The sequence below is a fragment of the Chelonia mydas genome, chromosome 6 (genome assembly GCF_015237465.2).
Source record: "Chelonia mydas isolate rCheMyd1 chromosome 6, rCheMyd1.pri.v2, whole genome shotgun sequence".
NCBI classification, from domain to species: domain Eukaryota; kingdom Metazoa; phylum Chordata; order Testudines; family Cheloniidae; genus Chelonia; species Chelonia mydas.
In genome coordinates this window covers 93116782-93144690 of record NC_051246.2, presented here as the reverse complement: position 1 = coordinate 93144690, position 27909 = coordinate 93116782, and the positions used below count along the sequence as shown (strand labels likewise).

Here is a 27909-nt window from a genome sequence, read left to right as displayed (position 1 = left end):
AAGAGGGTTTCGTGCATGATCCTGGCCTCCTGTGTATGCTTCAAAACACTTCTGGGAGAACAGATGCTATGGGTTAGGCAATGCTGCTGCCTAGGAGGGGACACTGCAGCATAGATCAGGCCCCAAAAAACACCCGTGTCCTCGAACACTGTGGTTTTCAACCTTTCCTGACTACTATACCCCTTTCAGGAGTCTGAAGTGAGAGCCCTACCTCCCAGGGCTGAAGCATGTAACTTAGCTTCACGAGGCTTCCTCGCAATTGCCCTGCTTGCCATGCCTTAATGCCAGCCTTGCACTTGCAACCCCCGAAACCTGTCCTGTGACCCCCTGGGGGTTGTGACACCCTGGTTGAGAACTGCTGCTCTAGATGAGTTGACATAGCCCCAGGAGGTCTGTGTACCCCTCATTGAGAACCACTGCTCTAACACAGCATTTCTCGCCTTTTGATACCAGAGACTGGCTTGCTGCCTTTGTAAAGTGTGTTAAGAGATCTCTGGGACCAGCACAGGTCCATGGACCAGTCACTGAGAAACACTGCAAAACATGCCATAAGACAAGTACATAAACACACGTCAGCACCCACTGTACCACCTAGGCTCCCTGTTCCTCTAATCACAACCCTACCCCCCACATAAGTCTTCTGGGGGAGCCTAGCTGATTTTTTTTTTTTTGAGGGGCATGCAGAAAAGGTGAACAGTGCATTGTGTTCACAAGTCCTGGCTCCAAAAGGTTTTGCCTACCAAGAGCCATTAAAATTGAATATGCACCTACCCAGAGACAGACAGGGCTTCATTGCAAGTGAAGAGATGAAAATTGGGGTCAGAGATCAGTGTCTTTATAGCCTCGTAGTTATTTTCAGCATAATGTTTTTCACAGACCAAGTGAAATAAAACCAGCTTGGAGTCTGGCAGAGGCCTGGAGTGCTCACTGTAGAGAAAAACGGTAGAGAAAGTGGAGGGTCTGCTCTGAAGCAGTGTCCTAAGCCATACCCCTCCAGTTTGAGAATCCAGGGCACACCCCTCCAGCAGTGCTGTTCAAGGCATTCACCCCCTTGTGGGGGACCAGTTAAAGTCATCAAAACAAAGTCTGCTTCTATAACCAACAAAAAGCAGGAAACCAAAGAAACAACAGCAAAAAAAAAAGCCCTCTCTTGTCACTTTCCGAGTCAGCAACCCCTGAGACCAGGGAGTTCTGAATAGCAATCCTATCTCTTCAAAGTGCCATCCTATGCTAAGTAGGGAGCCTCATCTTCCCTTTTAAGGACCCACCCATCTCTAAACTTAACAAGCTTACAGACACACTGGGTTGAGGCTGATTGTGCCCAGAGGAGCTCTTTAACCCTTTCCTGTCTGGGGTGGAGAGTTGTCCCATGAGGAGCAGAAACGCAGCTCTCTTCTGTTACAAAGTTTACTCCTAAACCACCAGGAAAGAATCTGGGTATTGTTTAACAAGGTGTATCTACCTCCTCCAGCACGCGCCCATCATAGTAGTATTTGCATTACTATCCTCACTGAAACCATCACTCCCACACATTGTTGCTCACCTGGTAGATTCAGGTGGATTTGATGGGATGTGAGAGTGCAGTTTATACTTTCTTGAAATTGCAGCATCTTTTCCCTTGTTTTGTTTTTACTCCATAGGGGATGGCTGGGGCCAGCACTCACTCTCTGATGCATGCTCTCTCTAATTCTTAGTAGTATAACAAGCTATGGAAGTGTTGCCAAAATCTAAGGAAGAGGCAGATTCTCAGGTATCTGTCAGAGGTAGATCATGCAATTTGCCCTGGGGGATTCAGAGTGTCTTTGAGGTTTCATTCTGTTTCCATACATAGCACAATGCCATCTCTACCATCTCTCTCCTTTTTCCCATCAAAAAGGTTTCTTTTCCTCATCCTCCTTGGTCAATCTTTATAATCTGAGGACATATCTTTCTCACAGCCCCGTGTATTTTGGACACTGAAACAAAGTGTCTGTCTGCTACAATTTCTCCTCTGTCCCTTTGGATGCACAATTGGTTCTCCATTGCTCTATGCTTTGTCTCCCAATTTTATATCTCTACTTTGTGGTCCCCGAGTCTGTAGTTGAGAAAAGTCTGCCTTAATTTTGCATAAATCACTGTGCTGAGATATCTGCTGGAATGACAGTTCTGCACAGAGATCTGTAGCAGTCTAGCTTGTTACTTATGGTCTGTTCTTCCTGATGACTCATATTGGTTTTCTAGGTGTGGGTCTAGTGTCCTGACCATCATTCAGTTTGGGGTGAAATTGTTTGCTCCATCGATCAGGAGGTTAGTACTGCTGTGGCCTGGAAGGGGTGCTCGATAGCACTGGGTTTTGTTTTGGATTAATTTTGCTCCTCTAAAGTTTTGCAGTGAACGAGGTGGGCATATGCTACTTAGGCTGAAATGTCCCTGGAAGTCTAGTATTCTTTTATGCATGTTGATGAAGAGGGTGTCAAAGTCAGATTCAAGACTCACAAAATTTGTCAGACCACTCTGTTTATTAGCAAAGCGCTTTGCCAATGCACCCAGATATGTGAGCCTCCAGCAAAAGCTCAAGCTAACTTATTTAAACAGATAAGCGAAAGCCAATTTAACATAAGAGACAAAAGGAAGCAGAAACTGACAAATATACATACATATCTTATTTGCATACTAACGTTTACCAGACTCAGTAGGAGCTCTAAGTTAATTAGTTGGAGGACCCATTGTCTCACACTCCTTAATGTTTCTCTTCCTGACAACTATATTTCAACAAACCCTTCAAGCAGCATTTCTTTAATGAATTATAATTTCAATATAATTCATTCTACTTTCACAAGGGTGAAGTGCCTTAGTTCTGCTCTACAGCTGTTGTTTCCTGTTTCCATTTCTTGTATCCTGTTGTAGCTGTTTGCAAACTAAGATGTAGGGATTTGTCATCACTGATACAGTAGGCTGAGGAAGTAACACCTGACTTTACTCCCATAAAAAGAAAAGGAGTACTTGTGGCACCTTAGTCTCTAAGGTGCCACAAGTACTCCTTTTCTTTTTACGAATACAGACTAACACGGCTGTTACTCTGAAACCTGTCTTTACTCCCATAGAGTGGAATGGGTAGGTTTATGCTGTCAAATAGTTTTAGTAGTAGTTTCATGACAGGTTTGTACCTATTTAGTGGTTTTCTCATTATAGCGTGGACAGCCCACAGAGCTATATCTTGTAATGCTTCTCTAGGCAGAGTACAGGTACACACAGAGACTCTGTCTCCCACACACTGTCTCACTCAAGAGTCTGTCACCACTTCAGTGAAATGAAACACCTATGGATGGCCCATGTCGGCTGACTCTGGCTCATGGGTGTCACACACACTCCTCACTTTCTTCCTCATTCAACTTCCCATTCATTTCCTTTTTAGCTTCTCTGCTGTTGGTTGGACTCTCCCTCGCTGGAGAGTGGCTGAGAAGGGGGCTGTATTCTCTCCCCTCCCTGCATTCTGAGCAACTTTCCAGGTCTTTATCCAAACAAAGCCTCCAGGTGGGTGCCAGTTGCTGAGCAAATTTGTGGCTGTGATCTTCTTCCTTGCTGTATCACCGATCTTCTTGTTTGGCTTTCTGCCCAGGTAAAGGGAGGGAGGTGAGCCACAACAATCCACCCCACCTTAGCCTAAGGCACATTCTCGCTGCATATAGAAACTAGGTGCAGTCAGAGCTTTTCCCAGGCTGCTTCGTACAGGCTTTAGCGGTAGACAGTCAGGGTTTGGGAGGGAGCTCAACAGCAAGCTGGGCTCCACACAGCAAGGATTTTTAGCTGCTCATGAGCCTGCAGTTATACCAACCATTACTAAACACCCCTCCCAAATCAAACAGAGTATAGGGCAATGGGGATGCTTTATAGTTAGGGGGTATGGAGAAGTCACACTTGCAATCCCTGCAAGTTTTATTTAATGCACAGAACATATAGTTTGTAACTATAAACATCAGGGAGGGGGTGGGTGATTGAAGAATTCCATGGTGGCACCCTAATGTAATGGTTCACGGAAGGCTCCACCCTGCAAAGAGAAGAGTGACAATCACAGAGACAAAGACAATGTTTAAGCTAACTACATTTATTTCATGCCATTTTGCTGATCATACATTGGTAAATGCCTACCCATCCTCTTCACAATGCAGCCACTTTGAAGCAGCTGGGACAACATTACTAGGCTAACGTAAACTGTTTCAAGGACCCTAATGCTGTTTTTTACAGCAAAAGGTGTCTGACCCAGAAATATCTAGTCTAAAGGCCCCAGTTCCCTATCTGCTTAGGATACACGCTGGAGAAATGGCATGGGATCGCAACATCACAAATAGACTAAAACTAGATCTGTAGCTTTCCCAGTCCACCTTGGAGGGCTGAAAATGTTGGCTCTTTCACAGAGGGAGTCCCCCCCACACCCCAATTGTTTGTCAGGAGTTTGAATTAAACTTTTGTTCTGTATTTGTACAACACCTATGACAAAGGGGCCTGGTCCATGAGTGGGGCTTCTAGGCACTATGGTATTGCAAATAAATACATGAATTAAATTAATTATTATTAATGTCACAGTATGGTGCCTTTTTAGGAGAGATGTGCCTCAGTCCAACTATGACAAGCGTCAGTCACCTCCCCAGTGGAGAAAATGAAGGTTAGGTGACTAGTGGGTCAGGTGACCTAATCAGCCTTATTATATTGGAAGGGCCTGCAAAGTAAAGGAACTGTGACCTAGCTGTGGGAAGGAAGGCTGGGGACTCTCTACTTAAGAGAGAGATACTGACCTGGGGTTGGGAACTGGAGGGCCAAACTCCGGATTAAAAAGAGAGAGAGATTGAACAATGACCCAGCTTTGTGAAGGTTGAAGGGCCAATGTGTGAAAGGACTAAATAAAGTGGGCCCCAAAAGGGCAGTGTTTTAATTAACTTTTGGATTATGATGTGGAGTCATGAGTCCAAGAAGGGAAACTAAGGCAGAGTAACCACTGGCTACAACACTAACAACTTAAAGAAAATACCAAGGAGATAGATTCTGATCTCAATTCCTTTGTGTAAACTTGGAATAACTTGATTGCCTTCCATGGAGTTACTCTAGATTTACACCACTGTGACTGAGAGCAGAATCTGACCTAAACATTTTTAAATAGCATGTCCCTTCCCCTCTCAACGAAGGACATGAAAGTTACAGCTCAGATTTTAGCCTGGTAAGACATCCTTTTCCCACGCATTCTCCAGTGTGTCCTCCAGCAAAAACTCAAAAGTCAAACCCTAATGTAAAATCAAACAAAAAACCCCCAAAAGACACTTCCCAAACTTTGGACACCCCTTTCCATGTTTTCATTATGCATCAAGCAGTAAAGGGTGATCACAAATGCTGACTTTTTGCATATCACCTTTTCTATGGAGTAATTCCTATGTGAGGCTTGGTGACCCAACTTCTAATTGGATGATTAGATTTATTCCCAGAATAGATACCATATTTCTGTATTCTTTAATTTGCCATATATATATATATATATATATATATATATATATATATATATATATGTATGTATGTATGTATCTCCTACCTTCAGCTACAAGGTCTTGTTTATGCTAGAGCTTGTAACCAAGTTTGAAACTGTTTTCAAACACATCTACAGCCAGGTTTCAACAAGTTATCATCCATGCCTGATATGGGCACCAATTCAGCAAAGAATTTAAGCACATGCATAACTTTATGTACAATTTTAATTCCCACTGACTTAATTTCTGCTGGGTTGCTGCTTGCAGGGGTTCTCAAACACTGGGTCTTTCCTCCAGCTGGGTGGGGGCTGAGTTATACCTCCTGCAGAATAAGCCCCAGCCCCCCTAAAGAATTCAAAGCTTTTAAGGTCAGAAAGGACCATTAGGCTCATCTTACTCTGACTCCTGCCCAACACAGGCCAGAGAATTTTACCCAGTAATTTCTCCATCAAGCTCACATAGGAGCCAGCGGTGGAGTCACACAGGGGCCGGCCATGAGGGGCCGCAAACAGGGACAGACCAGAGGTCCAGGCACAGCCCTACACAGGGCTCTACGGGACTCTCCTTCATCGAACCCACCCATCCCGTCACTGGCTAGAGCCCATCCCCAGACCGGCTCGTCTATCCTGTCATTGGCCAGGGCCTACCTTTAGATCCCGCCCACCCCCCGAGGCTCTGTCCTGCGATTGGATAGCTCATGCTCTTCCCTTCGCCCTCTGTGGTTCTATGCCGGGAAATTGGTCAGCTCGTCCCCTGGGCCTCTCCTGGCCTGGATTTTTTTGCCCTGTGATAGGATATGGCCTTTCGATGGCCCCGCCCCTCTTCCCTGCTTCCCGCCCCCCACCTTACTTACACGGTCTTGTCGTTGGGCCGTGCTCCCTTTGGCCACGCCCCCTCTCCCTCGGACCCTTGTCTCACGCAAGCGCAGATGTATTTGAGCGCGGGCCCCGCCCTCGGGTGACGCGAACACGTGTGATTGGCAGGCAGGTCGGGCTGGGCTTCCGCGGCCAGGGGGGGTGGTGGGGGACCTCAAGCGGCCGGACGAAGGCGGCAGGATGGAGCGGCCGGAGCAGGGCCTTGGGGAACCGGACTCCCACTCCCGCGCCAACGGCTGCAGCCTGATGGGACATGGGGCGCTGCGGAACGGATACGTGCGGGGCCTGCTCGAGGCCGAGACCCAGGTGTGGGGCCGGGGAAGCCGGGCGCGGAGGGGCTGCCGGGCCGGGGCTCCACGGCGGGCGCGGGGGTCTTAGCTTGGTCGCCCGAGGGGAGGCGTGGAGCTGGGACCGGTCCCTGCCTGGGGTGGCCAGGGGCCAGCGTGCGGCGCGGAGCCTGGCCCGGCTTGGGGCTCCCTGTGCCGTAATCAGGCAAACGGGACGCGCCCCTCCCGGCTTGGCCGCCCGCGGGCTCCACAGCGAGCGCTGCCGCTCGGACCCGCCGGGCGGTGGCTGGCCGCCTGGCTCCGTGGGGACCCCGCGGGGCGGCAGGGCAGCCCTGCTCCTTGCCCTGAGCGGGAGTCGGCCTTGCGGTGATTCCGGGGCCAGGTGTGGAGGCGCAGATGGGACGTGGCCGGAGGCGCTGGGTGCCCCGCGGGCCCTGGTACGAGCGGCGGGGCTGCCAGTCTCCTAGGCTCCGGGGCGGGGAGGGCCGCACGGGTCCTCACTGCGGCTCCGGGGAGCCACCTGGTTCTCCCGTCACGCTCACGTTGGCCATGTGCGTGAGGCTGCCCAGCCCTGACAGCGGGAGCTAGGTGAGCTGCAGGGTATCTGCTTTCCTAGGGCTGGCTGGGGAGGAGAGAGCTGGCAGAGCCTCAGAACGACCCACCTGGTCAGACCAATGGTCCATCTAGCCCAGTGTCCTGACCTAACAGGGTGGCCAGTGGCAGGTGCTTCAAAGGGAATCAACAAAACAGGGCCATTACCAGGTGATCCACCCCTGCCCTCCAGTCCCAGCTTCAGGCAGTCAGAGGTTTAAGGACAGCCAGAGTCCTTCATGGGGTTGTGTCCCTGACCATCTTGGCTAAAAGCCATCGTGGGGACTATTCTCTAGGAATTTACCTAATTCTTTTTTTGAACCCAGGTGTACTTTTGGCCTTCACACCATCCCCTGGCAATGAGTTATGGAAGTTGACTGTGCTTTGTGTGAAGAAGTACTTCCTTTTCTTTGTTTTAAAACTGCTGCTTATTAATTTAATTGGGTGATCCCTAGCTTATGTGTTACACTTCCTTACTCACTTTCTCCACACCATTCTTGATTTTATAGACCTCTGTCATACCCTCCTTTAGTTGTCTTTTCTAAGCTGAACAGTCCCTAATCACTTTTGTTTCCCTTCTCTGTACTTTTCCAAATTCAAATATATATTTTTTCAGATGGTGGGACCAGAATTGCACGCAATATTCAAGGTGTGCATGTACTATGGATTTATATAGTGGCATTATATTTTGTCTTAGTTTCTATCCCTTTCGTAATAATTCCTAACACTTTGTTAGCTTTTTTTTGACCGCTGATGCACATTGAGCAGATGTTTTCACAGAACTATCCATGATGATTCCAAGATTTTTCTTGAGTGGTTACAGCTAATTTATACTGTACCACATAATTTTGTATGTATAGTTGGGATTATGCTTTTCAGTAGACATTACTTTGCATTAATCAACACTGAATTTCATCTGCCATTTTCTTGCCCAGTCACCCAGTTGTGAGATCCCTTTGTAACTCTTCACAGTCTGCTTTGGAGTAATTTTGTATCATCTGCAAACTTTGCCATCTCACTTTTTACTCCTGTTTCTTGCTCATTTATGAATCTGTTGAACCTCACTGGTCCCAGTACAAATCCTTGAGGGACCTTGCTATCTACATCTCTCCAATGTGAAAACTGACCGTTTATTTCTGAGCTTTGTTTCCTATCTTTTAATTAGTTACCAATCCATAAGAGGGAAGATACTCTCATCCCATGACTGCCTGTTTTGCTTAGGAGTGTTTGGTGGGGGATCTTGTCAAAGGCTTTCTGAAAATCCAGGTACACTGTATCCACTAGATCACCTGTGTCCATGTTTGTTGACCCCCTCAAAGAATTCTGATGGATTGGTGCGGTCTGATTTCTCTTTTTTAAAAACCCTGTTGACTCTTTCCCCAACATATCATGTTCATCTATGTGTCTGATAATTTTGTGCTTTACTCTAGTTTCAACCAACTTGCCTGGTACTGAAGTTAGGTTTACTGGCCTGCAATTGCCAGGATTGCCTCTGGAGCCTTTTTAAAAATCAGCATTACATTATCTACTCTCCAGTCATCTGGTACTGAGGCTGATTTAGGCGATAGGTTACATACCAGTTAGTTATTCTGTTTCATATTTGAGTTCCTTCAGGGCTCTTGGGTGAATGCCATCTGGTCCTGGTGACTTATTAATGTTAATTTATCAATCTTCCCCCAAACCTCCTCTATTTAGATCTCAGTGTGGGACAGTTCCTCAGATTTGTCGTCTAAAAATAAAGGCTCACAAGTGAGAATCTTCCTCTGCAGTGAAGAGCGATGCAAAGAATTCATTTAGCTTCTCCCCAATGGCCTTGTCTTCCTTGAGTGTGCCTTTAGCACTTTGATTGTCCAGTGACCCCACTGATTGTTTGGCATGCTTCCTGCTTTGGTGTACATAAAAAAAATATATATATTCTTTTGCGAGTTGATCTTCAAATTATTTTTTGGTCTGCCTAATTATACTTATACACTTGTCACAATTTATGTTCGTTTCTGTTTTCTTCAGTAGGATTTGACTTCCCGTTTTTAAAAGATATGTTTTTTGTCTCTAACCGTCTCTTCTACTCTGTTTAGCCATGGTGGCATTATTTTGGTCCTCTTGCTGGTTTTTTTAATTTGAAGTGTATGTATAGTTTGAGCCTCTATTATGGTGGTTTTTAAAAAGTTTCCGTTCAGCTTGCAAGTATTTCGCTCTTGTGACTGTTCCTTTTAATGTCTGTTTAATTAGCAGCCTCGTTTTTGTATAGTTTCCCTTTTTGAAGTTAAATGCTAGAGTGGTGGGTTTCTTTGGTATTTTTTCCCTACAAGGATGTAGTTAAATTTAGTTAAAAGAAAAGTACTTGTGGCACCTTAGAGACTAACAAATTTATTTGAGCATAAGCTTTCGTGAGCTACAGCTCACTTCATCGGATGCATGGGCTGTAGCTCACAAAAGCTTATGCTCAAATAAATTTGTTAGTCTCTAAGGTGCCATAAGTACTCCTTTTCTTTTTGCGGATACAGACTAACACGGCTGCTACTCTGAAATTTAGTTAAAAGAAGCTTAACTGGATGTGTCTAAGGTGATGTGGTGTGGGAAGATTTTTTGGGGTGCACTGAGGATGATTTCTGTCCTTGTTACTGAAGTCTGTCTACTTTGTGTCCTAGGGGTTTCTGTTTTGGGAGAATAGGTGCGTGGGTTTTTTTTGTTTGTTTGTTTGTTTGTTTTTAAATCCCCATTTGCTTCTGGCATCTTTGATGGCATTAGCATTTAAAAGTGTATCTTTCCATCTGTCTCTGGCTAGATGATTGTGGCTGTTTCTCTCAGGTCTTCTAGACCTTACTACTCTGCTTTTGTGACCTTCAGACTGGGTTAATGCAGTACACTTTGCAAGGAACTACAGTTGAAAATCACTCAAAATTTTCCAGTAGTGCAGCATACAGGCAGGTTGGCAAGCTGACAGCTGAAAGAACATATTACACCATTTTTTTGGTCATCTGTACTTGCTTCAGGGGGCTATTCAAGGCACTGACTTTGATCTCTAAGGTCTGATGACTTGGGTCTTGGCTATTAGTGTGGTGCAGCATACAGGCAGGTTGGCAAGCTGACAGCTGAAAGAACATATTACACCATTTTTTTGGTCATCTGTACTTGCTTCAGGGCGCTATTCAAGGCACTGACTTTGATCTGTAAGGTCTGATGACTTGGGTCTTGGCTATTAGTGTGATGCTTCTATTGCTGTATGCTGCAGTGACAGTTGAACTCTGGAGCGAAGTCTGCAGATCAAAGTATTGGGTTTGGATGGATATTCTCAGTGAATGGCCCTAGATTCTGGAATGTACTTCTGCATTGATCTGTCAGAGCTGGAATTTGTTGATCTTTCAGGTGTACAGTAAAACCAACCTGTTCTTCCTGTGTTTAGGTGTCTGGATGTGGAATTGGATGTATCTTATTAATTAAAACAGAAAAATCAGAACTAGTAAATATCACATATAACTGTTCAGCTGTTTGGCCAGCTCCTGCTTCTTATTTACCTAGTCTGGCTTTAGATCAGTGAGATGGAAAGGAAAAGCTGTGTATCCCTTAATATATTTCCTGTGCTGTCTGCTTGCTTAATTATAAGGACCTAAGATGGGACCTAAAAGTGCTACATAGCCCGTACCACCCACTTAGCCTGGGTTATTCAGTAAAATCAGTGTTTCTGTGGGGTGCCCTCTATGCAGGGCCTTTTGGCAGTCTTAAAACAAACTACATACTCAGTATTTGATTGGAATGAGATTTTCAATTTTTGGGAACTTTTAACTTTAGTGAAAACTTCAAACTAGTATATAACTGTGCTTGGAGTTTTGATGCTTAATGTGACAGGATAAGTAGACAGAGAATTGGACTAATATATGATAAGAATAAAAGGAGAGCTGTTTTTTTTTTCCCCAGCCAGTTTGAGATTGCTGTTGTCTACGTTGAAGAAATGAGAGGATAGACCAGGGTGCTTTGTGTAACAGATCTGATACTTTTCGCCATCTGGTAATAGGGTTGCCAACTTTATACTCGCACAAAACTGAACACCTTTACCCCTCCCCTTCTTTGAGGCCCAGGCCCCGCCCCCGCTCACTCACTCACTTTCACTGGGCTGGCTCAGGGGGTTGGGATGGGGCTGGGGATGAGGGGCTTGGGATGAGACAGAGGGTTGATGTGTGGTGGGGTGAAGGCTCTGGCTGGGGATGCAGGCTCTGCGGTGTAGGAAGGTGCTCCGGGCTGGGGCAGTGGTTGGGGCATGGCGTGTGGGCTCTGGGGTAGGGCCAAGGATGAGGAGTTTGGCTCTGCGTGGCTCCTAGAAGCAACAGCATGTCCTCCCTCTGGCTCCTACGTGGAGGCACAGCCAGGCAGCTCTACATGCTGCCCCGTCTGCAGGCACCAACCTTGCAGCTTCCACTGGCCATGGTTCCCGGCCAATGGGAGCTGGCGCTTGAGGCGGGGGCAGCGCACGGAGCCCCCTTGCTGCCCCTACGCTTAGGCGCTGGAGGGGGGACATGCTGCTTCTTCCGGGAGCCACGAAGAGTCAAGGCAGGGAGCCTGCCTTAGTCTTGCTCTGCTGCCATCTGGACTTTTAATGGCCTGAGCTGCTAGGGTCCCTTTTTCTTCCGGGCGTTCTAGAAGAAAATCAGACAGCTGGCAACCCTGTCTGGTAAGGAAGGAAGGTAATGTACTTCACGGTAATGTACTTCACAGTAATATATTTAGTGAAGGAAATTGGTGGATGTTACATTGACAGGTAGCAACCAGGATGAGAACTGTGATTACTTTAGGATAGGAAAGTATTCAGCATCTTTTATCCTAAAACTCTTGTTCAGCTATACACATGGCAACTACTTCATTGCCCAAAATACAGCTGTATCTGGGAGGGTGGGGAGGACGACACAGTAATTATTTAACAATGAACAATATGCAACAATTTAAAGCAGAAAATAAAGAGCACCTTAGCTAACTGAAGTTGCTGATTTAAAGTGTATTATTGGTGGAGTAGGCTTGTGATTATTGTGCCTTCTCTCGCTCAGAATAAAAAGTAGATGATAGGACAAACTAGATAAAATGGCTAAAAATAGTTCAGTTTCTCTTTGTGGTGTGCCAGCTGTAGAAACTGAAGCACGGTTTGTGTATAGAGGTTTGCTAGAGGATAAAATGTAACCAAAATTTTCAGTACTGGCTACGAATGTGTATGTTTGGGTGAATTAAAAGGAAAATGTAGTTAATGTGTGTGAGGGGAGGGAAGGAATGTGGAGGTAACATGACAATTATCATGATGATGGCGGGCATTTTGCCTAAATGTAGCTTTCTTGTCCCATACTTCCCTTACCTGGTTTTTTTTTTTTTTGTCCTTTAGATTATAAATTGTGTTTTAGTAGCACCCCATCTCTGATGTCTTGTGGCCTGTAGATGGTACCTCAGTACAAATAGTAGATATCATGTGAAGTTAAAATGACTGACTACTAATGTTTATGATGCTTATTAATCCAATTCAGTCACTTCACTTTTTGACATTTTTTTCAAAGGCTTGTTGGTGATGGGACAGGTTATATTTTTGGCTAGTGCATTTGGAAGGGAATTCATGGCCTGAAGTTAGTGTGATTGGGCAGGGAGAGACATTTCACTTTTAGTTCAGTTAAATAGATTACAGCAGAAGCTGCTGGCCAAGGCATACCCGGAAATTGACTGTGCTGGAGGAAGTAAAAATTTCAGATTTTCATTTCCAAAATGTTTTAATCCGTAAAGAATCTCAATGCAATATCAGAATTGCATAGCTTTCGTTGTGTAAGGGTGACTCTAGACATCTGTTAATAGCAAGACACAAAGAAGCATAGCAGCTGAACAATAAGGCCCTGTGATTCCTTTTGGTGTTTGCCATCACTGGATACTATGTTGAGACAGGAAAAATGTTCAGTTACTTGGTATAATCAGTTTATGCATGGTGACCACTGAAATTATTACAGGTTGGAATGAAATAATTAGGTGGCTGGGTAATTATAGTTGGAATACTTGACTTATTCAGTGGTGCTCTGTGTTTTTTTTAAAAAATCAGTTTAGTGCTGCCTTGCAAAACTTGCCAACCTAAACACAAAATCTGCGTGCTTACTGTTTACCATGACTGGAAAAAGCCCCATAGATCTTAATCACCTTCCACCCCACCCCTCAAAAAAAAGCAAAACTCTCCTGCCCTGTGTGGTTGGCTGGGCTAGTAGTATTTTGTAAGGCTGTAAATTTCTGAAACCACTGGGATTTAGCTGAATCTCAAACCATTACTTTTTTCCTAGGCTTTTAATTGAGTTGGTGATGAAGCTTGAAGTTTAAACCTCCTAGTATATTGTGCTTTTGCTACTAAAAAATCTTTAAAAAAGAGAAATGAAGCAGCGGTGAATTTTATTTTTATTTTCAAGAAAAAGCTTTCGTTTTGTGGTAAGGGAATTGTAGCAATTTGTACAATGATTCATCCTTTCATCCCCTTCTGGTTATCCTGTTGTAATTCGCTATGACTGCAGATGGACACAACTCCTACTAAAAAGACTTAAGCTGATACAGCATTTGGCATCTTGCTTCATTAACAATTCACAATGCAAGTGTGTTACAGCTGTTCTTTGAGAACTCCATTTGCTTCAAAACAAAATTCAAAATCTTTGTCCTAAAATACAAGGCACTTAATGGACTGGGAACTAGCTAGGTCAGAGACCCCTTTACTTTCAATCCTTCAAAATGGCTATACTCCACAGGAAAGATGCAACTTGACAGGCCCAGGTTATTTCTATCAGAAACTTAAAGTGGCATTCTAGGCAGTAGAACCCTGACAGTAAAACTCCTTTCCATGAAGATCAGACTGAGACCAAGCATGATGGTCTGCCACTCTCCACAACTCCCTATTCAATAAAGCTTCCCTCAATGAGCGCATCATTGTTGTTAAGGAAAGGAAAGGTCCTACACAATCCCACTCCTATGCCTTGAAAGAACAGAAGAGGGAAGAACCTTTTTGCTCTGGGATTTTATGCTGTGTAACTCTGTGCAGTGTGCATAGCAAAATGAAAGGTGAAGCATGAAATTTAAGATAAATACTGCCCTTACATTGACCTTATTTAATAACTTATTGAATTCTCAAGACATTATCTTCCTGCAATCACATTGTGTGTTGTAAATCCTGGACTTGTTTGTGAGTCCCCAGGCTGTTTGGCTGTGTTGGGCATGGCTACTTATAGAAGGGAAAGGAGACTGATGTTGCAGGGCTTCTCTTCTTAGCATAAGCGCAACATGCCTCAGGTGGCAGTGGCCAGGATTCATCACCGAATTTGATCCTCTGGTTTGGATGAATTAGCATCACTGGTGCATACTGACTGGGAGTGCAATGTGACAGGAATCAAAAGCCAAACATAGTAGTATTGGCAGAGAATGTTAAGGGGACATGGCAAAGTTTCTGGGCAGCTGTCGTAATACAGTGAGCCCCACGGGTTTTGGAATTGGGGAAACTTGCCTTCTGTTCCCATCTTCTCTCTTGATTTTTGGGCAAGTAACTAACTTAAAACTTGAATGCTTGAAAGTTAGGTACAGAAACATCCCCATTTAGGCACCTCAATAAAGGGGCTGATTTTTCTGAGGTGCTGAGAACCTACAGCTTGCATTCACTTCAGTTGCAGCTGTGGGTGCTCAGTAGCTCTGAAAATCAAGGAACTTTAAAGTGTCTGAATATGGATTAAGGTGTTTAGGTTTGGGCACTCATATTTGCAAGTGTTGGCCTTCACCTCTCTGAGCTTTGGATTCACTGTCTTTAAAGTGGGAGTGGTAATGCTTACTTATCCATGGATAGCACTTTGAAATCTACCGATGAAAAGCCTTGTGGGAGTTCTAAGCACAGTGGATCCCGTTTATCTGATCTGATTAGGATTGGGGGAGTATCAAAAAATTGGGTAGTCAGGAGAATGGGCGGGGCTTGGGCTGTCAGCCCCGGGGGCGGCACTTGGTTCAGTTAAGATGGATAATGGAGACTCAGATAAATGGAGTTCTACTGTACTGATGATGCACTTCAGAAGGAAGTGAATTAAAAGTGTAGTGGGCTACTTAACATGGAAAGAGCAAAAAGCAGATGAAAGTTGAAAAATGTAAACTACCCTGCTTCCCTTTTGCAAGAGAGTAATCAATAGCACAATGACTAGAGAAATCAAGGAATGCAGGAGTGGGACCTAGCTTACCTCAGCGTATTCACACTGGCAAAGCCCAGAGAAACCCACAGAGTGCTGAAGGGCAGGCAGAAGTTTTGTAATCACTGGCAACTTGATGAATGCTTGAAAAGCGGGCATGGTTCCGGTAGAGTCTTGTGAAAGGGCTTGTCTCAAGCCTGTATGCTGTTGTAGACAGGGACTCCCTTCAGCACTCTTTCCAGCATCATTGAATAAAGATGCAGGTCCCCACTTGCAGGAGGTGGGGAGCCCAGGGAATTATATCTGTATGTGCGATTGGTTAATTGTTAGGGTGAAGGTTTTCCTTAGGGTACAGAGAGGGGGTGATCCTTGCGGCCAAACAGATGAGCTCAAATTATCCTCCCAATTTCCTTCCAAGTGGGAGGGAGTGACAGTTTAAAGAAAGACAGCATAGACTCTTTTTGGTGTTACTCCAGGGTGAGTTAAAGGTGGGAGGTGGAAGTGTTCATCTTAAAACAAACTACTTAAAAATCACTTCCTCCCCTCAAGGACTGAACTCCCCATTTTCCCCTCGCAACAGTGGATTCCATCACTGCTCACAACGGATGGGCAGGAGCAAACCTCATACCGCCTTGGGCATTAATGAGGGCATAAGGAGTTGCTAGAGAAGTAACAATCTTAAATAGGGTCTTGGAAGGTAGAAAAGCCTTTTTATTCACATCTAGCACTATCTGAATAACAGTTCCTCTCATCCTTCGCTTCCCTGCCAAGTTCTGTGTTCAGGTTTGTGTGTCCCTTTTAAGTTAAATCTCCTCATAGATCCCTAGTTGTGTGTGTGTAGATCTCAGGAGAGGCGTGTTTCTGAAAATGAGTTGAAGGACCATATTGCAGTTAAGGAATTCTGATGGGTGGAAGAAGAATGAATGAATTAAAAAGGGGAATATTTCTTATTGTAATAGAGCTAAGGGAGTGTGTACGGAGGATCTGATCTCATTCATGCTTATTGTAGATTATTCTATTTAGTACCTGAGTATAGCATCATAGTGTTAGAGAAAATAAAGGCCTGCATTTTTCAGAACTAAAGGAGTTTGTTCTGAAGTATGCATGTGGCACAACAGGTGGGCAGATGGTCACCACCAAGGGAAAGTGGAGGAGTGTCTGTGAGTTGTGCATCACACTGCTGCCCCCCCCCCTTTTTTTTCTTTCAGATATCTGATGTGAGCATGGGTTGCTGTTGGAGGGATTGGTAAAAGTGGGTTTTGGAGGAAGTGTTAGGAGAGAGGGAGGGTGGTTTTGCATAGGGGATCAAGGGGGATGTTCCCAGGTCTAGAGTTCGTATGGGAAATTGCCTTTCCAATGGCAAAATGGCCTAAACTGGAGCATATTTTGCCTTTGCAGTTTGTTCATTGTCACTGTACTTTTCTCTAAATCGGGTCAGCAACCTTTGAGAAGTGGTGTGCCGAGTCTTCATTTATTCACTCTAATTTAAGGTTTCGCATATCAGTAATACATTTTAACGTTTTTAGAAGGTCTCTTTCTATAAATCTATAATATATAACTAAACTATTGTTGTCTGTAAAGTAAATAAGGTTTTTAAAATGTTTAAGAAGCTTCATTTAAAATTAAATTAAAATGAGGAGCCCCGGGCAGTGTGAGTGCCACTGAAAATCAGCTCGCGTGCCGCAGGTTGCCTGCCCCTTCTCTAAATGGTAAAAAAAAGAAGCTAGTGCTGCTCTGGGAACCTATTCACAGTCGCCCTACTGTTGCCCAAAATGTGAGAAGAATTGGATGGCAATGACAGGACATTTTAATAGGCCAAGATGCCTTTACTCAACCTTCCATGGTAATTTGTTGGAATTTGATAATAATCTCACTTCAGTGAAGAAACTCTTGTGAACAAATATTTTCAGTAATGCTGCAACTCAGAGTGGGTGCGTACAGCCTTGTGCTTTAGACCTGCCCCTGTTGCCATGTTTTTGATGATATATTAAGGAGTGATCTTAAAAGCTAATCAAAGCTGGGTCTGGTCAGAATATGGATTTGGGGCCTCTAAGGAAAGTGCAAGATTCTGCAAGAAGTGGTGTTACTAATTCATAGGGCATGCTCTTCCCTTTGAGTAGTACTAAGGAATAGTTATAGGAGAGGGTACAATATAAAAAAAGGTTCAGATAACTTCAGGTCATTAAAGATACTATAGCATTTCTGTCAAAAGAGGGGGTAGCACCCGCTTCTTCACAGTCAGCAGTGACTCTCAGCCAACGTTGTAAAGCAGAAGGGTTTATTAGTTGTCTGGAACACAGCATAGAACAGTTCTTGTTAGCATAGGAAGTAGAAACATTCAGCAAAGTCCATCTTGGGAGGGGGAGAGCCTAGGGCTCTGGATTCCCCCTTCTCCCAAGTCCCAAACCAGGAGACTGACTAGCTTCCAGCGGCCCACCGTTTGTCACGCCCAGTTCCCCTGCTCTGTCCTTGGTCTCTTTCCTGGGCAAACAGGTCACCTAGCCTACGCCTCCCTTTTCAACTCAGTTTTAGCCTGCTGGCTCTTGCAAAGGGCCCCAGCCATCAGTTGCCAGGATACAGAGTGTCTGGCTATTGCAGAAGTGGGCAAACTATGGCCCGCGGGCCACGTCTGGCCCATGGGACCATCCTGGCCGGCCCCTGAGCTCCTGGCCCGGGAGGCTAGCCCCCGGCCCCTCGCCTGCTGTCCCCCCTCCCCCGCAGCCACGCCGCCGTGCGGCGTAACACTTTGGCGGCGGAGCTGCGGAGCCCGGCCTGACCCAGTGCTCTGTGCTGCGCAGCTGTCAGCCACTGGTGCTCCAGGCAGCACGGTAAGGGGGCAGGGAGCATGGGGCAGGGTTGGATAGAGGGCAGGGGAATGCAGGGGGTGGTCAGGGGCATGGATGGGGTCGGGGAGGTCAGAGGGTGGGGAACAGGGGTTGAATGGGGGTAGGGGTCCCAGGGTGGCAGTCAGGAAGGAGGGGGGGGGTTGAATAGGGCGGTGGGGGGCAGTTGGGGCAGGGAGTCTGGGGGCGGTCAGGGAGAAGAGGTGGTTGGATGGGGCAGGGGTCCCGGGGAGGGCAGTCAGGAAGGAGGGGGGCAGTTAAGGGCAGGGGGTCTGGGGGTGGTCAGGGGACCAAGAGCAGGGCAGGGGATGTGGATGGGGTAGGGGTCCCTGGGGGGCTGGCAGGGGGTGAGAAGCGGGGCGGGGTCAGATGGGGGCGGGGGCCGGGCCATTCCTGGGTGTTTGGGGAGGCACAGCCTCCCCTAACTGGCCCTCCATACAATTTCAGAAACCCGATGCAGCCCTCAGGCCAAAAAGGTTGCCCGCCCTTGGGCTATTGTCTGGTCACAGGCAGCGAGAGGCACTCCCACCTGCCTTCTAGGGGTCTCAGCAATGATCACACACCCTTGTTCCACCACCTAGATACTTGTGCAATACTGGGGAAACCGAGGCGTGCACAGTATTCATGTAAAACATTAAGAAAATTCCCACTTTGTCACAGACTGTTCCACCACTAAGCATGTGTTTGACACTGTTGTTGTATTCTCTTGTTTTTACTATGCTAAAAATAGTTGAATCAAGTGTTGCCAAAAGCTTTTTTAGCTTTAAAGGGTAATTAATCTTAATAGTACACACAGACCAAGATTTTTAGAGATGACTAATGATTTAGGTAACCAGCCTGAGCTACCTGATTTTTCAGAAGAGTCCCAAATTGGGCACCTAAGATCTTTAGTCACTTCTCAAATGTTGGTGATCTGTCCATAGTTCTGGCTGAGGTTAACAGGAGGGGCTTTAGAGATTCCACAGCAGCAATCTCCAGACAGTTTTTATTACATATATTCCTAGCAAAGCAGAACTCATCATTTATTCCCTTAGCAAGAGAGTGCATAGTTGTGGGGAAAGCTGTGCATGGACCATGGAGCTTGCTTTTGTCTCTAAGGAGTTTGACCTGTTAAGTCATATATATGGGCTGTCGATTAATCACAGTTAACTCATGCGATTAACTCAAAAAAATAATCATGATTAAACAATAGAACACCAATTGAAATATCGGATGTTTTTTCTACATTTTCATATATGTTGTAATTAAAATCAAAGTATATATTATTTTTGATTATTGTAAACAAAAGAAATGGTATTTTTCAATTCACCTCATTGTAGTGCAGTCTCTTTGTTGTGAATGTGCAACTTACAAATGTAGATTTTTTTTGTTACATAACTGCACTCCCAAACAAAACAATGTAAAACTTCAGAACCTAGAAGTCCACTCAGTCCTACTTCTTGTTCAGCCAATCGTTAAGACAGAGAAGTTTAACATTTATGAGAGATAATACTACTCTCTTCTTATTTACAATGTCACCAGAAAGTGAGAACAGGCATTTGCATGGCACTTTTGTAGCCGGCATTGCAAGGTATTTACGTGCCAGATACGCTAAACATTCATATTCCCCTTCCTGCTTCAGCCACCATTCCAGAGGACATGTTTCCATGCTGATGCTTGTTTTTTAAAAAACAAACAAACAAACAAAAAAAACCAAAAACGTTAATTAAATTTGTGACTGAACTCCTTGGGGAAGAATTGTATGTCGCCAGCTCTGTTTTACCTGCAATCTGCCATATATTTCATGTTATAGCAGTCTCGGGCGATGACCCAGCACATGTTGTTCATTTTAAGAACGCTTTCACTGCAGATTTGACAAAACACAAAGAAGGTACGAATATGAGATTACTAAAGATAGCTACAGCGCTCGACCCAAGGTTTAAGAATCTGAAGTGCCTTCCAAAATCTGAGAGAGAGGAGATGTGGAGCATGCTTTCAGAAGTCTTAAAAGAGCAAAACACTGATGCGGAAACTACTGAACCCAAACCACCAAAAGAGAAAATCAACCTTCTGGTGGTGGCATCGGATTCTGATAAAGAAAATGAGCATGTGTCAGTGCGCACTCCTTTGGATTGTTATCAAGCAGAATCAATCATCAGCATGGATGTATGTCCCCTAGAATGGTGATTGAAGCATGAAGGGACATATAAATCTTTAGCACATCTGGCACGTAAATACCTTGCAATGCTGGCTACATCAGTGCCATGAGAATGCCTTTTCTCATTTTTAGGTGACTAAACAAGAAGCAGGCAGCATTATCTTCTACAAATGTAAACAAACTTGTTCGTCTGAGCGATTGGCTGAACAAGAAGTAGGAATGAGTGGGCTTGCAGGCTCTAAAATTTTACGTTTAATTTTTGAATGCAGTTATTTAATACATAATTCTACATTTGTAAGTTCAACATTCGTGATAAAGAGATTGCATTACGGTACTTGTATGAGGTGAATTGAAAAATACTGTGTTTTGTTTTTTACAGTGCAAATACTTGTAATCAAAAATATCAGGTGAGCACTGTACAGTTTGTATTCTGTGTTGTAATTGAAATCAATATATTTGAAAATGTAGAAAACATCCAAAATATTTAAATAAATGGTATTTTATTATTGTTTAACAGCGTGATAAATGGTGATTTTTTTAATCGCTCAATTAATCACATTTAATTTTTTTAATCGCTTGACAGCTCTAATATATACAGCTGTTGAAATGGGGCAGAGCAGTATTTCTGAATGTTGGTGTCAGCATTTTAAAAATTTGCCTGCAAGTCTTGCTGCTGTGTGGTGTGTTCTGTGGGGCGGGTGTTTGTTCAGGAAAGCTTTCACTTAGTTGCTGTTTCAGACATGAGTATGCTGATTTTGTTTCTGCAGAGACATCTCCTAAGAGGAGTTTGCTGAGAAATGCTTCTTTGGGAGCCACATCTTCATGAAAATTGAACAGTAAAGCTGGCAGTGGAAATCTTTTTCAGTGTACCAAGTTAACCACAGCAGCTGTGTAAAGCAGACTTATTTGAGATAAAAACCTAAGTCTAAGATGTAGTAATTAAAAACAAATTGATTATAAAAACAGCCTTTCTACAACCCAATGATCTGTAAAGAAGGCTTTGAAGACACAATCACACTTTTTCAAATTTGTGTAGAGGTGCAAAATGCAAATACAGCTGGAAAATTTAAAAAAAAATCGTGTTGCATAAAGTGGGCATTGGGATTAGCTCATTCCTTACATAGCTAGAAATCCCATTGACTTCAGTGGACTTTTGCCCAGATAAGGACTTTAGGGTCTGGCCCTTACAGAGTATCTTTGGCAGGGTGTCAGAAGTTCATAGCACGTGCATTATAGTCTGATGTGTACATGGCACATGGATTATTAGAACAATTCCTTTCTAGCTCTTGTCAGATTGTGACATTTTGATACTGAATCAAAAAACATATGCAAACTAAGACAAGTTGGAGAAGGTTGGTTTGACATATTGCAGGCTACAGTGTCCTTTGAACGTGCTATTTTAATTGACAAGCTATCTTTCAAGAAGTCTCATTGAGATAGTTATTGCTTAGTGTGTGGGCACTCCTCACAAAGCATGACTTCCTTGCAAAAAAGACCAGCTCTCTTGCAGGGGGCAATTGCTTATTTGAAGACAAGTGTCTTGACAAAGTTTGTGCCAATTTAATTTAAAAAAAAATTTTTGTTTTTAAAAAAAACATAATTAAATTGGTAAGCCTAGAGTACAGTTTTATTGCTGAAAAAGTGTTTTTAGCTGGTTTCTGTAAACTTAACTGTGTAGACTAAGACAAGTTTTAAACAGATGTGAGTGTCCACACAATGGTAGAGACATCACTGAATTGGTATAAAAATAACACCTTCAGTTATATCAGTACAACTCTATGCAGGCAGGCTTGGACATGGTTCAGTTTGGGTTTGTGCAATGGGGGGAAAACATTTTGGTGGCAAATATAGTGGGTTTTTTGTTTTTGGGGGGGGGTGTTTTTTTTATTAAATGCTTTTCGTATTTGAAGTCTCACTGACTAGATAGCTGTAGGAGTTAGGGATGGAGTTGACTGATGAAGTAAACACAAAATATTGCAGGAGGTATTGGCTTTGGGGTGCTGCTCAGTGAGAATTGCCATTTAATATTGCAATCCCTCTTGGAGCTGGCTCACTTGGCTGGCTTTTTAGCAAGTGATTGCCTTATAGACCTGGAGTGCCTCCTCCCCAATGCACTCCTCTGAGTTCTGCATGCCAGGAGCTCTTCTGTCTATAAAAAAAAATATTTTGAATGCAGAAACCCTTCACATCATGCAGCTAAAAAGAAAATTGCCAGGCTCTTAGCGAAATCTCTGCAGTATGTGTGGTAGTGAGAAGCTAATACATTTTAATAAGATTCCAGGAAAGAGACTGTTCCAGCAGAAATGATCCTGTGGATGGAGGCATTTAAATAGAATCTGCCATTTTCAGCCTGTTCCTATTCCTGCCAACAGAAAGGAGTGAAACCATCTCTTTAATGCAAAAAGTGATTGCATGATATGTCTTGGGCAGCAGTAGTTAGTATAACTGCAGCCCTTTATTGTGCATTGCTTTCAGAGCAGCGGAAGGGAAAGCCCAGCCCTGCAACAAGATTAGGTTCAATGCTGAATTGTTCTACATCTTTTGTGTCCTCAAAAACCTCTATATAAATCTCCGATAAACTCCTCTTCCAACCCCTCTGTGTGACATCTTGGCTCCAAATACTCCTGGCCACTGACCTCCATTGCCTTCTCCTGTCATTTGGCCTCTTCCCCTCCAAATACTAGCATGCAGTAGTTTTCCGCACACCATTTAAACCTTTCCAAAAACTGGCTGCTTGTGTCACCAGTCACCATCTGTTCCCCTCTTCTTCCACACCTCTTGCTCAAAGAGCTTAAAACTGGTGCTTCGGGTGGTTCTCCTCAATTCCATCCTGGATCCACTCCAGTCTGCCTTCTAGGTTCTCTATTCCACTGAATCTGCTGTTGCTAAAGTCCTGAAAGTCCCCCCTTGCCGAGTCTGTATTCCACTCTCATGATCTACAATCTCTCTGAGGCTTCTGATATTGTGGACCACTCTCTCCTCAACATCCTGTGCAACCTCCTTGCATTTAGTGGCATTGTCACCTACTTCAAACTGCTCCTTCAGCACCTCTTGCTTTCTTTGGTGGTCCCACATGATTCAGTTCTTAGTTCCTTCCTCTTCTCCTTCTGTACTTCATACTTGGCAGGGCTTATCCTCGTACAGATCCAAGAGTAATTTCTCTGCTGATGCCTCTCAAATGTTCTTCTCTATTTCTGTCCTGTTCCCTTTGGTCCAGTTTCAGCCTGTTTCTGATGCTTCCTCCTTTATGTCTCACTGACGTCTCCAGTTTTATCTGGTTCAGTCACAGCTTGTTGCCTCCTAAACTAAAGCCTCTTCTCTTCACTTCTCCATGGCCGTTGACACCAATGTCATCCCAGTCAGTCTGGGATTGTTTGACTTCTCCCTGCCCTTCCTTTGCGTATCAGCTGTACCCAAATCCTGCCATTTCTTTCTCAGATTAAGCTCTTGCCCATCTTCCATGCTGCCCTGTTCAAGGAAAGACCTTCCTATCCAAGATGAGTATTAGTATCTCATTCAAATCCTTATATATTCCATTTCTTTCACAATGCCCTGAAGAAGTGATCTTATAATTAAGAAAACCAGCTAAGTCAGTAGTTCACAAACATTGTACTGGTGACCCCTTTCACATAGCAAGTCTCTGAGTGCGACCCCCTCCTTATAAATTAAAACCAATTTTTAATATATTTAACACCATTATAAATTCTGGAGGCAAAGTGGGGTTTGGGGTGGAGGCTGACAGCTTGCGACCCCCTATGGGGTCCCAACCCCCAGTTTCAGAACCCCTACTCTAAATTATCCCAACTTCTAGATTTCCCTGTGCAGCCCCTCTTCTGTCTCTCTTCTAGGCTGAAAGCTCTTCAGGGCACGGGCAGCCTTTGTTTGTTACTGTACAGCATTGAGCACATTGTTGTTAAACAAATGCGTCTGGAAGAATGTGTTTATTTTAACTACATGTGGTAATTTAGTGTCAAAATATGGTCCTGTAAAGACAGTGACCCTTCCCAGAGACTGAGTACAAACTCAGAGGGAGGAAAGATGATTTAATTGGGGATTGGTCCTGCTTTGAGCAGGGGGTTGGACTAGATGACCTCCTGAGGTCCCTTCCAACCCTGATATTCTATGATTCTATGAAAGTTGGGAGGAATGTAACAAACCAGTGAAGTTATTGTTAATGTTGGTTTCATGGATTGCATTTTTGTTAACTTAATGAACACTGCAGTGAAGGGGAGTTTTCCAGGAAGTCACTAAATACCAAGAATTGCAAGGAGCTGCACTGAAGACCAGGAGATTAGCTGGAGGCTGCTGAGGGGCCTGTTAGGTTGGTGTTAGGCTTGAATGAATGGGGGCTGGAGTGGAGTTGTTAAGAACAGAGACCATTTGTTTTTGGTTAAGAATCTCTCATACAAACCATACAAGATCCCTACAGTCTTAGGGAGTAACTGAAAATAATTGCAGATGGGGCAGGGTCTGGGGTATAAGTGAGGGGCAGGAAGGATTTGAGCATCTCAAGTTAGGAGGAATTAACTTTCTGCCTATGTAGATCTCTGAGGTCTTAGTCCTGCTAGCAGCTGACTGGTTTTTTTTTTTTTTTAAAGCATTATAAATTCGCAAGTAAAACCTGACATTATTTGAAAGAGAAACTGTTCTTTAAAACACTAAGATTGTGTTCAGCAATATTGTGAGAACCTCAGGCTACATGTATGCAACCTACACTACAAATGCAACCACGTCAGGGAGTCTGGTGACCTTGTGGTATGGACTAGGACTTTAACCATGTTTTGTAAAGGTCCAGACTGCTCCCAACTGTCCTGCAAACTGGAGTTGTGTTTGGAACCAGGTTAGGGGACAACAAAGTTGTAACTAGGCTCCCTGTATTTGTGGTGTAAGCAGGACCTAACTTCCAGTTGTTTGTAACTAGCGAGTGAAATTATTGGCTCTAAATGTGGCTTGTCTGTACACCATGAGGTGGTTATTGTCGTTTCTAATGTTCCACACTTGCTCGCAGTGTAGGCCAGCATGTAATTGCCTTCCAGCAAACAGCTTGTAATGCTTTTATTTTTGCAGTGTTGATAGGACCCCAACTGTGGTTTTGTAATCAAGTTGGCTGGTCATCTCTCCTCCCAGCTCTCTGCACAGTAGGACTTCCCAGAGTAGTGGTGCTCCTCTGGGCAGCGTTAGTAGGTCACACTTTCCCCTGAATGCACTGACACAGACATGACTAGGTGAAGTGAAGGAAGTAGACACAAACTGGAGTGGCACAGTTTTCCTGAATGGATACCACACAGCCGTGTATAATGGGACCAGATGAGTATATCCTGATTGCAAAACCATGATTTTCCTTGCATTGTGTATAGGACCTATGGTTTCAACCTATCAGGTCCCAGTCCTACTCACTCTAAAGTCAGTAGCAACACTCATTGATTTCCGTATGGCAAATTAGGCCTCTCAACCACACGCCAGCCTTTCTCTCTTGGGCTCTCAAAAGGAATTTGCTGCTCATGTGCAGTTGGCTTAGAGCTGAAGACACACATTTTTATTTGGAGGTTGGCTGTGCAGATGCAGACACCCCTTTTTTCCCCATGAATGCTTTGTATCTAAACTTAGACCACAAACTTCCTTTCTAAGGGCAATTTTAAATTGTATTTATTTACATGCATTCATCATATGCTTGTTGAAATGTCTAAGCGATGTTTTTAATCAGTCTCTTTCTAGTCTTACAACGTTCAAACGTGCTAATGTTGAGGGGGGAAAAATTTTTCCCCCTAAACTGACATATAAGCACAGTACTGTATAAACTTCCAAGGTGTGCTCTTGGCTTGGGTGGGTCTCCAACTGATGCAAATATCCCCAAAGATGATCCACCCACTGCATTCCTAAATGAAACTTCTGTGTTCTGGAAGTACAGACAATGGTACTGTGATTTCTCTGGTTCTTGTTCCAATATGGCAGTTGTCAGAAAGAACAGGCCTCTTTAAAGTTTTACAGATTGTGATTATTGCAGCCTTGTTGATGTGATACTTTTATTTAAAATTTGATGTCGAGATTTTTTTCCCCAAACAGATAAAACCTTTGCCACTGGCCAGAATTTTGTTCTCATACTTGTTGGGTCTAGCCTTTCATTTCTTTCCCAAGTTACTGCTGCCTCAGCTGGCAAAGACTGAGATTAAAGGCTCATTTGTGATAGACTCACTCTTGGGACTTCAGTATGAAGTTGTTACATTGATCCTTCTGCGACTGTGGCTGACAGAGGCATCAGCCATTAAATAGTTAAGTATGTACATTATAGGCATGCATATGTATTTTCTGTCCTGTCTTACTAAACGTTGGACAACGGTACATTTCAGATTTCCTGACCTACATGTTTGTCTTTAGACAACAGTGGGGACATGTCAGTAGAAGTCTGCCTATTGTGCTTTTTTCCCCCAATGGGTCCTACTCGCCGCAACCCTTTCTTGATGGGTGGGTGTGCCTGGGATTCACTTCTTGTCTGAGGGTTGTAGCTGTATTTCCGCTATTGGCAACTATCAAATATCTGTCCAAAAATACATGCCTCATACTTGGCTGGAGGCTCCAGAGAGATTTCAGCCACTTTCTCCACTCCTTCAGTGTCCTTGTATTGGCCATGTTGTCAAGGTGGTGTTACTGTGAATACAGGCACTTACTGGTAGCAAATGTCTCTCCTGCATCCCACCTTCTTGCTAGTCTCCCAGCTACTCCCACATATACCCAGAGACATCTGTCGTATCACACTAGGATCTAAGCACTTTTTCAGAATTTATATTCCAATATGTAGCCTAAACCTGGATGTTCTTACTAGTACTGTCCCTTTCCCAATGCAGAGAAGGAGGTGGTGGTGTGGAAGCTATGGCAAAGAGATGGATCTTAGTTTGTCTGGAAAGCAATAAGGTTTGTGGTCCTTTTTATCCTGTGCCATGATTCTGGGCCCAGCCCCTTGAGAAGGCTCTATCTTCCACACTCGCAAGTATCTTTCCTTGACTCTTTGGAGTACTGATGTCAAGTTAGGTGTGGTGGCCCAGGCTTTCTACTTTCTGACTGGTCTATTGGCTTTGAAGATCAAGACCTGGATGTTAGACTTAGTCCAAAATTCTTTCCGGGATCAGTGTAGTAGTTAAAATTCAGTACTGTGCTCACAACATCCCATGTTGCTGAGCAGGTTGCCTGCTCTGATTTGTACCAGCTGAAGCTTGTTTGTTCAGTCCAGTCTTATTTGCAGGCATTGTGCATTGCAGTAATCAGCCCTGGAGAGCATGAATCAGTGGATCACTATAGCTAAGTTTTAGTTTTTCATGACGAGATGGAGTCTCTTGGTCAGCCTTTGTCAAACATTTCGGTGCTAGGGGGATACGTACTTGTGGGGAAGCATAATATTTATGATCCAGTTAGAGCAGAGGTGGGCAAACTATGACCCACGGGTCATATCTGGTCCGCGGGACCCTCTTGCCTGGCCTGAGCTCCTGGCCAGGGAGGCTAGCCCCCAGCTCCTCCCTCGTTGTCCCCCCTCCCC

General features: G+C 44.3%; 1 protein-coding gene and 1 long non-coding RNA gene across 2 annotated transcripts in view; one reads left to right on the top strand and one right to left on the bottom strand.

Annotated features, from left to right (window-relative positions):
- Positions 1 to 2482: 2482 nt before the first annotated feature.
- LOC119566448 lies at positions 2483 to 6464 on the bottom strand. Its single transcript, XR_005225570.2, has 3 exons — positions 6346 to 6464; positions 3066 to 4027; positions 2483 to 2949 (listed from the first exon to the last, which is right to left on the bottom strand). It is a non-coding gene; the product is annotated as an uncharacterized LOC119566448 (long non-coding RNA).
- A 70-nt stretch (positions 6465 to 6534) lies between these two features.
- The window catches only part of SPTLC2 (serine palmitoyltransferase long chain base subunit 2), a 118404-nt gene continuing 97029 nt past the window's right edge, over positions 6535 to 27909 (top strand). Inside the window, exon 1 of the mRNA XM_037900759.2 lies at positions 6535 to 6673. Coding sequence (XP_037756687.1) covers positions 6548 to 6673 — 126 coding nt within the window. The 5' untranslated portion in view covers positions 6535 to 6547. The remainder of the gene's footprint in view (positions 6674 to 27909) is intronic.